The 14,491-nt window shown below is 39.0% G+C and overlaps 2 protein-coding genes across 2 annotated transcripts; one reads left to right on the forward strand and one right to left on the reverse strand.

Moving 5' to 3' along the window:
• The first annotated feature begins 7,141 nt into the window (after nt 1–7,141).
• LOC149038527 (uncharacterized) lies at nt 7,142–8,878 on the forward strand. Its single transcript, XM_089184963.1, has 2 exons — nt 7,142–7,320; nt 8,193–8,878. The coding sequence occupies exons 1-2, from the start codon at nt 7,187–7,189 to the stop codon at nt 8,479–8,481; spliced, it is 423 nt and encodes a 140-aa protein (XP_089041089.1). The 5' UTR covers nt 7,142–7,186; the 3' UTR covers nt 8,482–8,878.
• On the reverse strand, nt 8,671–12,387 carry LOC149038528 (lipoxygenase homology domain-containing protein 1-like). Its single transcript, XM_089184964.1, has 5 exons — nt 12,292–12,387; nt 11,158–11,412; nt 10,475–10,634; nt 10,259–10,361; nt 8,671–9,526 (listed from the first exon to the last, which is right to left on the reverse strand). Exons 3-5 carry the CDS (start codon nt 10,549–10,551, stop codon nt 9,428–9,430), a joined length of 279 nt encoding a protein of 92 aa, XP_089041090.1. The 5' UTR covers nt 10,552–10,634; nt 11,158–11,412; nt 12,292–12,387; the 3' UTR covers nt 8,671–9,427.
• Between the last annotated feature and the right edge of the window lie 2,104 nt (nt 12,388–14,491).

Here is a 14,491-nt window from a genome sequence, read left to right on the forward strand (position 1 = left end):
GTTGGACATTGCTGATACGAAGTTTTCTGCGGGTCCGCCTCCTTGTGGCAGCTTGTGTCAGCTTCTCTTCTCCTGTTTTGAGGTGCCTTGTAACGGCTCCTCTCCATTGTGACCGATCAGCTGCGAGATTTTCCCAGGTCTCTGTGTCAATTCCTACAGCCTTCATGTCACGCTTCAAAGCATCTCGGTATCGCAGCTGTGGGCGTCCTCTGCGTCTACTTCCAGTGGCTAGTTCACCATACAGTAAGTCTTTGGGGATGCGGCCGTCTGGCATGCGATGAACGTGGCCCAGCCAGCGGAGTCTACGTTGCCTGAGTAAGGTTGACATGCTTGGCAGGCCCGCACGAGACAAGACCTCTGTGTTTGGGACTTTGTCTTGCCACGAAATTCCCAGGATGCGGCGGAGGCTTCTCATGTGGAAGGTGTTCAGGCGTTTTTCTTGTCTGGCGTACATCGTCCATGTCTCGCTGCCGTATAGCAGTGTACTGATGACACAAGCGCTGTATACTGCCATCTTGGTCTTCTCTGTGAGCATGGGGTTGGACCACACACGTGTAGTGAGGCGTGCAAGTGTGGCAGCCGCCTTTCCAATTCTCTGGTCGAGCTCGAAGTCTAAGGAGAGATTGTCAGTGACAGTGGAGCCTAGATACGTAAAATGATGGACCACTTCGAGCTCGTAATCGTCGATGGTAACGGATGGTGGTGTTTCTGTTCCTTGTTCCAGGACTTTAGTCTTTTTCAGGCTGATGGTAAGCCCAAAGTCTTTGCAGGCCTGAGAGAAATGGTCCATGAGTGACTGAAGTGCTTGCTGAGTATGGCAGGCTACTGCTGCATCGTCAGCAAATAGCATGTCTCTTATCAGGGCTTCACGCACTTTGGTCTTTGCTCGGAGACGGGTAGGAAATACAAGCGACTAAATACAGGAATGGCTCCGACCTGTAATTGGATGATAAAAATAGTAAAAGTTAATAAGTTATATCTTAACTCTTTGCTCGTGAGTATTGTTAACCGCGTGTCTCAAAGCGGAACAATGAAATATCAATGCGAGTGAAAACACCGATCTGTAAAAAAAGGAATGATTACTTACGTAGCGAAGGGAAGGCAGCCTTTCTTATTCAGCGAGGTCGTTCAGCGATATTCCAGCGATGAAAAAGTCATCGGCTAACAAGCTCCGCTGACAAAACTCATTTGGTCAGTTCAGGCGGACGACCAGAGACTGGAGCCATTCCTGTATTTCACCGCTGACAGGAATAGCTCCGACTCAAACGTTTATTAATTTTTTTTCAATAACTTTTTAGTAATTTTTAAAAAAAAAATTTTAAAAATTTAAAACTAAAATGGTGAGCAGTGCTGTACGAACAGTAGTTGTAAAACTTCTTTATTCTCTGACGCGTTTCGTCTAACTCTCGTAACTTCTTCGGGGAGTTTTACAAGGTAACACTAAACGCGTATAGTTATAAACCATTGTTAGCAGCTATGACCAGTGACCATAAGGGCTTACCTGGACCTACGAGCAGGAATAGGCAAAGTTGTGAAAATTTGAAAATTTCTTTTGAAAATTTATTAGGCAAGATGCGAAATATTTTTTGGGAGCCGCGGTTTTAGCTGAAAATTTTCAAATTTGAAAAATTGAAGAGGTTTTTTACAGATGATGCCTGGAAAGCAGTTGGAAAATTAGGTTAGGATGGCTCGTACAGAAAATGTAGTTTACGGTCCACTCATTCTTTCTTAAATTTAAGTGGTATAAATACCTTGTCTAAAACAGTAGTGTGATACGATAACTAATGAGATATACTCGTTCCAATACTATGTCATGTGATGAACAGCCTTCATTAATTTTGGAACATATTTTATAAAATCATTTTACTCTTTCTTGTTATAGCCAAAAACTGTTCAAAGATACTTCTCCAGTAGAGCATACTGTAAATTAAAAACATCGGTGGCAGCGTCACGCAACCTTGCGTGATCTTTCAAACATGGTATGCAGTTGCTGCATTATTTTAAAACTTAGAAACTACATGGCCCTGTAAAAATAAAAGAGGGCTTCATTTGCAAGCACTGTAGACTTCAACATAAGAAGAACCTAATAAATAGCTCTTTCACTTTTTATCTGTATATAAATTATCTAGCCAGAGCTAAAAAATTAATATACGCATGAGTTGGAGCCATTCCTGTCAGAGGTGAAATACAGGAATGGCTCCAGTCTCTGGTCGTCCGCCTAGACAGACTAAATTAGTTTTGTCAGCGGAAATTGGCAGCGGATGACTTTTTCATCGCCGGAATATCTCTGAACGACCTAGCTGAAGAAGATAGACTCTGCCTTATCTTCGTTATGTAAGTGGCCATTTCTTGTTTGACACGTCGGTGTTTTCGCATGGATATTTCATTGTTCCGCTTCGGTACACGCGGTTAACAATACTCACGTGCAAGGAGTTAAGATGTAACTTATGAACTTTTACTATTTTTATCATCCAATCACAGGTCGGAGCCATTCCTGTATTTAGTCGCTTGTGTAGGAAATGCGCTTTTAATTTTCTCTATTTCATAACAATTTATTATCATTTTTCCTTTTTGCATGAGATCTGAGAGGATTTTGAATCAGAGGCACATGAAAAAAATAGACACTTTTGTTTCACATGTTTTGCCGCTTAAGCAAAAATTACTACAACTAAGTGCTGTGGGAGCTAGTGCGAAGCTTTTTCTTGTTCGAGCTTATATTTTCTCCTCAGTGTCCCTTTTACCAACTTCTATATCTCACCTTGCATTGATTTTTTTAAAACTAGGAATAACCAATGTTAATGCGAATACACTTTCTGTTCTTACGCCTCCAAGGCAATTTTCAATAGGAAATAATTTGACCAAGCTGAATTTAAAAATTATTGAAAATGATATGAGGAACGATAAAAGGTGATGCACTAGTATACGTAACATTCTTATGGTACATTAGTGTATAAAAGTAGTATTAAATGAAATAGTGGCAAAGTATCTGTAGGATTCAATATGTGGCCATTGATCAATTCTGTTGTGATGAAACACAACAAATAAGAAGAAGACTGAAGAAGAAGTCCACAAATAATTTTTTTTTTACTTTCACATATATTTTGGTACATACTGATTCAACTCTAAGAGCTTCATGTTCCATAAGTTGAAATACATTTATAAATGGATGCTTTGCCCTAAAGGTTTTAAGATGCCAATATAAGGGAGGAAGACGCAACAATCTTGAAGGACTCTCAGCCAACTCCACTGTTGCTGATTTGCAGGAGAAGATATGGTTACTAACAGATGTTCCACCACATGCACAGAGAAGTAATTACAGTTAATTTCATTATTTTACCATAATTTAATTTATGTTACTTGTGATGGCATCTCCACAAAAACTTGATTTACACCTGTTGGTCATGGGAGATGTCAGAAATGCCTGGTTAAAAAATTGTGTCTTGTCATCTGTAAAAAAAAAAAAGCAAAGTAAAGTAGAGGCAGTAGGCAGTGGGAATTTGTGGTCTGGTCAACCAAGTGTTTACACTGAAATAAACTTACTTTAAACAGGCCTTTGAACAGGAAGGAGGATGAGGGTAACCACCCAATGAGAGAGACATGAAAGCAAGAAAACAATCACCGTAATAATTTGATTGCGTGCCAAGTGCACTTATTTACTTTTGGTACCTCAAGGGAGAATGCTTATTAGGAACAGGGTGCTTATTTCTTCTTTGAGATACAGCAAAGAAGACTGGAAAACAGACTTTTTGTCCCTGGATCCTTTCTGGGCTAAACAACCAGCCAAGCAATTGTCATAAAATTTTAAGACACCATCATTTGTGTGAACGAGGTGTGCACCCACGTGAACATACTAAGACATAGACTACTAATGTAGTAATGAAGCTTTAAATGAGAAAATTTACATGTACTGTAACAATGCTGGCTCTGAAACAAAATAGGGCTACTTATTTATTTAGGGGCACTTATTGGAATGAGACTGCTTACTCAATAGGGGCACTTATAAAGAATAGGGGTGCTTATTGCAAAAACCAAATTCAAAGGTGCTCATTAGAGAGAGAGAGAGAGAGAGAGAGAGAGAGAGAGAGAGAGAGAGAGAGAGAGAGAGAGAGAGAGAGAGAGAGAGAGAGAGATTGATGGGCACTTTGGTAACCTAAAATAGGGCACTTTGGTACCTTCAGGGCACTTTCGTAACGTGGTGTAGGGCACTTTAGTAACTTTCGGGCCTTTTGGTAACGTGGTGTAGGGCACTTCGGTAACTTTAGGGCAATTTAGTAACGTGAAATATGGCACTTCTGTAACGTGATTATTATCAGACGAAATCTAAATTTTTCGACGTTACACAGGTTGTTTTGGTTTTCAAAATAGTGGATTGCCGTATGAAATTTTACAGCTGGACAAAGACATTCCATTTTCAACTAATTTAATTAAAAATTGCTGCAGAATATAGGAAAGATATCTGTTTACAAGCAAGCCGTTTGTTATTTTAATGTACCAGCCACGGAAGCAAAAGAACCTCGTTTCAAGAGCTAACAAGCATCTGGTTAGCACGTTAACATCAATAGGTGACATCAGGGATACCTCTCTATTAATGTTAGCAGTGGGATGCAACCACAAAACAGTTCTTACTCAATTCTTGTTTTGTGATATGTCACAGAAAAATGCGACTTTTTAATCCGAGTCTCATTCAAACGAAGGAGCGCCGGAAGCTCAATGGTCGCCAGCGTTTTATCTATGGCAAAGACAATTTCCAGACCGATCCCAAGCCGGTTATGGAACCAGTTTAAATTCTTATTTAATTGTACGCATTTTTGTCCTATAATTAGACGGGTTCCGAAAAAAATATCACAGTTGTACCATCGCACCCCTCTTCACGGACGCCCCCTCGTTATAAGGGACAGGTTTTGTTGTCCCGGGGAAATGTCCTCATATTGTCTTTACATTTAACCCGCGTACTATGGACTCCTTTAACACGGACAGAAGATACCTTTATTCTTCTTCGGTGAACTGATTCTCATAAGCTTACTTCGTCAACATGGGCTCACCTCTGCTGTGCACTGTAATATCCTTTATTTTTGTTTTAATGTAGGTAACATTACGTCCGTGTTTACAACACTGACGAAAAATCATTCTTTAAAATATCTTCTGTTCTTTGAATGGCTCTTGAACAAATCCTTCCGTTCCTTGACTAAGCAACCTTCACAAGAAAATGAAAAGAGACTTTTTGAACATTTAAACTGCAAATGTTAACCTTAACTAGCTAAAAGGCTCTTGAACAATTCGTCCAATTCCTGGACTACTTAGCCATAACAAAAATGAAAAGCGACACTGACAAAATTTAACTTGAAAACGTCAACCTTAACCTTAAGCACCTAAAAAACTATTCATTAAAATATACTATGCCAATTGAAGGGTTTTTTCAACAATTCTTTTTGTTTCTGGACTACCTATTAACCTAAACATGATTCCAGTTTCTGTTCCAGTTTCTACCCCTCCGGCCTCATTCTATATTTTTCGCGCTTGCTTTCCTTTTTGCTCCTTCCTGCTATAATGACTTATTTAAGGGGTGAAACTGCCCAGATTGGGCTGTTTTAGGAATTTTATTCTGATACTTACCCACGAGTTTCTAGGCTCCACCTCTTTCATAGAGTTCACACGGAATTCTTCCCCGGGAATGGAGCACTGACCAAAAGCCGGCCAGTAGGCCGGTTGTAGTATTGTTGACAATACCATGCAAATACGTTATAAATATATATAGGCAGCTGAATGACATTTCGACAGAAGATAAATACCAGACAACATTAATCAGCATACTTTTGAGGAAACTGCCGTCTTGTACCAATCCGTTGGCTTTTCACAGAGTATTGAACTCAATTTGTGCTGCTTTTCAGTCCGATCGGAAAATAGCGGTTGCGAATCAAGCGTAACCTCTTATTACGCATTTTAGTACAACTGATAGACTGACCGTCATGTCAACCGCCCCCACCCACCCCACTTGGGCATACCCCTATGAAGACTGTCATCAAATAAAAGAACAATGATTCACATGAGTTAAACGGGTTTTTTTTATAGAAACACAAATAACATGAATTGTTTTATTCGTTGGAAAGCCACCAGCAGAGTTATCAACAGTTTATGTGGCATACGTTGATCGTTACAAAAGTGCCCTAATTCTCGTTGCAAATATCCATCACTCCTTCTCGCCAACGGAAAAAACATTTGGTAACTCAAGTGCTGTGGAATAAAAGCTTTTTTCTCAATAAATAACTCAGACACATAACGTTTATTCAAGGGCTTTAGGTAATCATGAATTTGTTATCATTCAAAATTAGTACAATAGGGCACTTATGTCACCCGGCAAAGTCTCTTCCCTTCAAACTTCCAAAATTTCCCCGAAAAAAATTTTTCTTTAAGTTTTTTTGTGTGCCACAATTAGGAAAAACAATGTTGTTTTCATATAAACTGTTTTAAACCTCAATCGCTACAAGTTAGGTGAGAATTTGACTTTAGAGCAGCAAAGTTAAGTTTTAAAATGTTGAAAGGTTTCGAAGGGAGCTCTTGTCTATGACAAAACATACAATCTTACTAAATTTTTTTGGGCTGTGAATTGCTCCCAAAATATTTAGTTGTGGAAAGTGAGCGAATGCCCAAAATATGCTAATCGAGTCGGATATCTATCTTATCATTGAAAATTTGAGTTGAAATGCAATTAAAAAGTACTTTCCACGGAGTAGGGAAATTTTGTAACCTTTGAAATATTTAAAAATTTGTAAAAAATTGTTTTTGATACGGTTGACCGCAAGATTCTGACAGAGTGTTGTAGATTCTGCATAAAAGCGTTTGAAATACTCAGGACGATGTGATCATGTTATTTACGCAAGATATCCGAAAGAGACTTGAAGTTACCAAAAATGCCCTATTTTCAATCTGCAGAGAGAGAGAGAGAGAGAGAGAGGTGATTTGGAATAAGGGTGCTACAGTAACTAAAATTGTTATGGTAAAATGGTAAAGGAGTATTTTACATTTGAAAAACAGCAATGTTTATATTATTACAAGGTCTCTCCTACTGTCTCACTAAAATTGTTATGGTAAAATGGTAAAGCTTATGAGATGTTAGTAACTGAGCTTCATAACCAAACTTGCTTTCTAGGGGAAGGCATTGGCTACAGCAAATGTGTTTATCTGATCTATGATGGCATTCATTATGATCCTCTCGCTGTACAAAGTTCTGACCGTACAAAAGAACCTCTTCAGACTGTTTTTCCTGTTGGAGACGACATGCGACTGGCTGAAGCTCTTGAAATTGCTGAAGGGGCTAAACAGGTTAGAATAATAGATAGTAATAGGTAGTATAATAATCAGAATATAGAATAGCTTTATTTGTATTCAGAGGTTTGTATTAAGAAGAGTTCAGATCTCTCTGAAGTATTAATTATTGTCCGGCAAAATGGCTGCCTTTTTCGTTACTCCGTAGCATCCTCGATAAGATCGAATTGTAAATGTCTCTTGCTCGTAGATCAAAGTTACTTTTGCGTGTATCTCTCTGTTTTGAAGAGATTGAATATATGTTTAAAGTTTTCACGATGTCAAAGAGCCTGTAAGCCTTAGGCACACTTGGTGCACTTGCGCGCATTCGAGAGTGGATCCACCTTCTTCAGCTTTTGGCACCGTTTACACATTCCCTCTCTTTCAATCATTTTTAATGTTTCTACTGCATGGAAACGTATGCTCATTAGCCGCTCGGCGTCAAACACGCGTTTTTGCACCTACTTTACGTTTTCCCGCGCCTGGAACAAGTTTCACGAGTGCCCACACCTTGAATCGGTTTCTCTTACTCGTGCGCTTAGGTTTCACGTTTTCCCGCTTCAAGAATCGCCCTTTCCCATGCTTGAATTTGCTTTTACCTTTTCCATTGTTTCACTCCGGGTGAACTCTTTTCCGCGTTTGGCACCACCTCCACTTTCTCCCGCGCTTGGGTCAGGTTTCCCGCCCTTTGCATTAACGGGACCTTTTCCAACATAAGGCTTTGGTTTCTCCTCTGTCTGGCCAGTTTTGGTCACGTGAGATCTCACTGACCTATGACTTTCTCTTGTGATCTGTATTACCCGCTGTCGTGTTTAAACTAGTCACATCCGATCATGAAATCAATATCATAGCCCTTGCTTTGTGTGATTATCTGAACTTCTTCATTCCAGAAACGCCAATTCACGAACCTATCTCAATTTTCTATCCGCTGCCTCGTCTGTGAAACACTGCTCGCTGGGCAACAAGCGGCTCAACATCACGCAGTTACCACAGGTCATACGAACTTTGGAGAAGTCTGAACAAGCCTTGAGGTTGGGTGGTTTGGACTTTTTCCAGTTCCTCCTGGATTCCGAATACGGACAGAGAAAGGCTGGGCGTGACGCATTCCTGAGCGCGCTAAAATGTGGTTACCCAACAAAAGTGGTGTTTAAGTGCATTTACGAGAAATGCTACGTCTGACCACAGAGTGAACGAAGTCTAAACGCAAAATGAACGCAGTCCGCAGCTGAAACTCCAATTTTGCGAATACTTGCGCAAAGAACTGGAAATGTGATTTAAAGAGCCCTTATCATTTCCAAGTGTCAAGTTTGCCGAGGAAACTAACTGAAAAACGATACGTTAGGATATAAAAACTTGAAAAAAATATCATTTTTGTTGAATGTGAATTTAAATGTATTATTTATTCAAGTCTTGAAATCGTCAATATTTGACTAATCAGATTTACTCTCAATTTGAAATAGTTCCAAGTGTCGTAACTATTCAATCTAAAGCAATTGAATGGTTCTTTTATTTCACTCCTTTTTGAAGATTTAGATAGCAGTACTTTCGTAATTGCCAGTCAAGTAAATCATCTGAAGAACTATTTTCGATGGATGAACAACACTAATGGCCGACCGATTGAAATCTGTCAACCATCAAAGACGTATTTGAAAAGGGGAGCTGGCTTAAAGTTGTTCGGTGATTTTGACTGTAGGGTTAGGATCCACGTACGTGCACTATGATTGGTCAATTTAGCGGGCCGTATTTCACCGCAAGGCCCACTTAATTCAAAAGATTGTTTCTATTGAAAACTTCCCTTTTTAATTGAAACCAAAGATTTGATAACTATCTTACTAACCTCGTCTTCACGGCCCATACAGTAAGTCACAGAACCTTGTTTTAAGGCCCGCACGCTACGCACTCACGCCTTGAAATCCTGACTAGCAGAAAAAGCTCGCTCCTTAGAAAACGAGGTCAATAAGAGGTAAATGAAAGAAATTAAAACAGAACAAACAAGAGAAGCTTTAGTTCGATCCGTCATATTCATTTAGAATCACCGCGACATCATTTCAAAACGAAAACTGTAGGAGATTATAATCTTCAATCTCTTGAAACTCAAATAGGTAAAACCGCTGTGAGTGTTGTTTTATATTGGTGGTAAGCTGACTTCATTTTCGTATCCCGCCAATTCACAATAGCAAATGAACGTCTGGATCGTACCAAGTTTTAAATCGTGTACCACCACCTATGATAAGGAGAAAAAATGTCAACCAGTAGAATTTTATTCAGGTTGGTTACTTCGACGCCCAAGGAAAAGAGTTTTGTTACAAAGGAGAAAGTACTCTAAAGACCTTGCTTTTCTCGTGGAACGAACTGACCTCCCCACTCCACCCCTACCTCCTCCCTAGGCGTAAATGATAACCGACCGGCCCCCAACTGACAACTGACCGGTAACCTCAAGAGGGGATATATCGGTTGGAAGGAGTGTTGACCTTTATCAGGCGATAGATCTCTGGCAAGACATTCCTTATTATAGGAAAGACCTGAATACGTTCTCTTTCGCCAATAAAGTGAAATGATATTTTCTGTTAGAACAACACTGTGTAAGTAACTTAAATAGAAATTCTAGTATCTGTCTTAATGAAGTGGTAATAAGTACGTTAACTATTAAGTATGGCTTCTTTCTCTCTTGCCGCTCTTTTAAATAAAAAAAAAATTAATTCAGATATGGGAAGAAGTTAGCTCGAAAACCTCATGGTCCCTTTAGGTTTCAGTAGTGACTGAACTAAAAAAAATTGCCAATTAATTATTTCACTGTAATGCCTCCTTTTGCGAGCAATATATATTTTTTTCGTTTGCTGCTTATTTGAATCATGATATGGAGGGACTAGACTTAAGAGGATCGTATTGAGAGCAGGGAATTGTATTGATAATTCCTTAATGATAAAAACACCTCATAAATAAATTCACACTGTACCTTGTCCAAGTTCCAATCTGGTAGCACACCTGTGTTGTCATGCTCAATCGTGATTCTCTCAACCAAACCAACAAATTTCGTCTTTAGAAGGAATGAATCCACTCTGGATATCAAAAACAAAAAGAAACATTTTTAAAAAAATACAATTTGACCCTAAGTTAAATGCCCATCATTTGATAGTTCACTGCAAATTTTTAAAATCTATTTGGAACGCACCGTCCTCTTGTAAATTCCTTCATGTCATGGTTGGTAAGATGAATTTTTGTCGTGCTCTCTTCCACGCCATAAACCATTCCATAGATATTGATGTACACTTAAGACGTGGTTGCTGCCAACCTTAAGTCAGCGGTATAAACAGTAACGTTGAAAAGGTTCTCTTTCAAGAACAAACAAAATGAAGGAAAATTTCAGTCAAACGAGCGCGCTAGTGGCGCAATGCAACAAATGAAATGTAAATGCGTACAAACACAATTAGACGCCATTGTAACCCTGATATTTGTCGAAGTAAAATGTCTCCAAGCTTTAATACAACCTTATGCCTCTAATTCTGGCGAGGTTTTGCTGATTACACTACAACGACCATCCCGACTCCACCCCACCCCACCACCCCCCCCCCTGCACTTCATTATTGCAAATCTTATCGAACCTGCCTTAACTTTACAGTCCATAAAAGTCGCTTTACCCTTTGACCCCTAAGAGTGACCAACATCTAATTTCTCCTCACAATCCCACCCCTGAATCACATATGAAGGTCATAAGAATAAAAGAAATTATCACCAACTTAAGAAGCTCTTGATCGTTAAACAAATTCTCCTTGTCGACACCTTAGGGAAATCTAAGGAGAACAGTACGGAGAATATACATACTGATGTTGGGGTATAAAGGGTTAAAAGTCACACCTTCAGCTGTTGGGCATCCTTTCTCATTGATAGCTTCTAAAACTGACTCAGCTCTTTCAAGTATTGCCTTCGCTGACAAACTTGAATATTTAGGACTTTTCGGAGGTGCACGATCCCTTTTGTCGACGGAATTGTCATCTCCACTCGTCTTCTGGCGGGCAGAACTTTGTTTTGAACTCCGGTGGTCCGTGTGCGGATCATTGAAGTCTTCGTTTAGATCTAACCAAGATGCATCTCTTTCCAATTCGCTGTTTCCTTGGGAGTGTAAAAATATAAACAGAAAAACTATTAACAAGGAAATGTGCGCTCAAAGGCAAACATGAGAAAAAATAAAATGAATTAAAATTAACTTCTATTTAAATTATCTTCTGTTCGAGAAACTGGTATGATGTTTCCCATGACAGTGAGTTGTCAGTCGTGATGTCATATCATGCGATCCGGCAAACAAAAGGCGTCACTATTCCTTCGGTGTCGACTCTGCCATCAAACAAATCCTGACAAAGGTTGACAGTCACTGTATGTAAACGATAGGACAGTACCTTTTTCAGAACCGTTTAAAAGAAAAGAGCTCATTGTTCCAACAATATATATATCAATTCGTAAGTTTCTGTATTGATGGGAATTTTTATTTAAGTTCAGAGTAAGTTTATCGAGGGGAAATAAAGGCCTTGTTCCTAAAAGCAGACGAAACAGTTTACACCAATAACGTTCTCTCGTGCGTAACTGCGATTAACCATCCGGAAAAATTAGCATTGAATGTCGGCATGAATCATCATTAATTTGGCGCCTGTAGAAGTTTTAGCAAACCAATAAATATACCATAGCTTTATTGAAAATAGAGAACGAAGTAAGTTAACACACTTGTAAGGCAGTTTAAAAAAAAATACTTCTGGGTTGCGAACGAAGCCCTGAAAGTTTGACCATTGACAGAAGCATTACTGAAAATTATGAATAAAACGTTTATAACGAATTCCTGCTGTTCTCATTCTAACACTCGAGGGGTAGATACATCTTTTATGACCAAGTCATTAGCGTAGAATCACGATCAACAGCGTGACCTGACAGAGTCATCCACAGGTTCTGGGGTCTATCATAAAGGGACTCTGATGGATACGAATACAGTTGAATTCTTACCTTTTGAGACAAATAATTTTCTTGATTTCGAGAGAGAGGGGAATCCTGTCAGCAGTTACACTGCAACTAGTGAAAAACGGCTCTGTAAAAAGAACTAATGCCACACGCGACTCACATGATGATCACCCAACGTTTTCTGGTCGGTCATGCAATGTTTACGGAATTTTCCGATTAGGTCTTTATTGTTGCGCGTGATAGAGTCGGCAAAAGTTTTGACAATAATATTTTCATACCTCGAAAATTTTTTTAAATTATTTGGGGCTCGAGAAGCTCACTCAAATATGAATCAATCCAGGAGTCTCCCCAATTGATCTTACCTATCGCGCACATTATAAAGACAGAACTAATCGTTTTGGGCACCGGAAACAACAAATTAGACAAAAAACGCGAAAAAAGTATTGTATCAGTTTTTCTTTCTTTCGACCTTAAGATAATGAAACCTAAGGAGGAAAACGACTTAATACATTGCCAGTCGTGTAATGAACCGCAAAACTATGATTTCGAATTTATATTTTGAGACCTATCATCAAGCAGAGTAAACTATATCCAAGAGAAAAACTATACCTTTCAGCTCTTCTTCTGTATAACAGCGAAATCTGAAAATCACGTTACTTCCGCTGTTCTAAATGAAAAGGTTTCCCCATGTTGCTCTAGCGCTGAAATGTCACCATCAACACTGTTTAGACGACGATTTTTTCAAACGTTCGTCAGGAATAAGAATCGTTCATCTACGCTTTTCAAATGATTTTGTACACTACGGAAATTTCTTATCAGTAAAATTCATATTTTGAAAGAAATTGGTTGTGCTCTAACACTAAGCGCGGCAACCCAGACAACTTACTCTAGTCTTTGGGTAAGGTGATACGATCTGAAGCAGTGTTGGGTCGCACGAGAACCCAAAACACAGGTCTCCCATTGCGATTACACTTATTTTTGGTTCCAGGTGATGAATGGAGGAACCATGCTGAGCTTGTTTAAGGTTTAAGACGCTATTTATAAGGATTACAAAGCTGGAAAAACGAAGCCAAAATTTTCCCAGTTTTTCATTTGAAATCCGTGTCAATTTTCTTCATCCTTGTCCGTATTCGTTCTTTTCGGCGGAGTTAACTCTCCTTGCTGATGGTTCGTTTTGGCTCCCGCAAATTTTCTTTTTCTTCTCAAGGCGCCTCTCCACGTGGCAAAAAATTATATCTAAATAAATTGTGACGACCTACCCAAGGAGCATTTGCAAATTTGAGAGCTTCCTCAGCTAAAGAAAAGATTGCTCATGTTGCAACACCTAATGTAAAGAGAACGAACTGAACCACTCTTGATAGTTTATACAAAGCTTGATGGTAATCATGTTTAACGGTCGAAAACTCCAACCTCGCAAATTTACTTTTGAAAGAAGGGAATCCAGCTCACGGAAAGGGAAATATGACAAAGTGAAACTAAAAGGATTCTTTCGGTTCGGATGGTCGCGAACCATCCCTCTGGATAAACAAAGTGGCAAAGGGGCATCACTGAAGTTTTACCTGTGATTTTCCAGAACTACACAATTTTTGGCTTACATTGTAAACGAAGTAAGAAAATTTTCAGTGATTTTAATTATCAAGCAGTTCAAGGTAAAGTAACCCGCTTTAGCGTACGTTGAAAATCCTATTTTTAGCATTTAGGATATTTGAATGCGCCTGTTTTTGTAGGTCGTAGAAGTGGAGTCTCGTGCTTCGATTATCGCACAAGTCACAAATGTGGTCGCGCAAGATCTGACCAGGAATCACGGTCAGCTTTACAATATCTTTACATGGAATGAGTGCTTTTTTAAGACAGTTGAACTCTATGAATAGCGGTAAACAATGAAAGAAAGTATAATGGAAAAAATAAAATGTTAATAAAAATTGGCACTCGGATGATTATATCACATGCCCATATTTTCCCTCTTAAGAAGGAGTGAAGTCGGCAGGTCATCACACTTGTCACGCGTACAATGACCGAGTAAGTCAGTTATGTTCTGCTGGGCTCACACAAGAATTCTAACATCATCATTTTTACTTTTTTCGGTGCTGCTGAGAATTATCAAGAACAAATATTAATTTAAAAAGAAAATAAACTACAAGAATCTTAGTTGCAAATACAACCACCAAGTTTAACAAGTTATAATTTGTATTTCTAACTTTATCCAATTTTTTGGTCTATACACATAGTTTAATGTCTAAAAGTG

This window comes from Pocillopora damicornis, chromosome 10 (assembly GCF_964200805.1).
Source record: "Pocillopora damicornis chromosome 10, jaPocDami1.2, whole genome shotgun sequence".
Lineage (NCBI taxonomy): Eukaryota > Metazoa > Cnidaria > Anthozoa > Scleractinia > Pocilloporidae > Pocillopora > Pocillopora damicornis.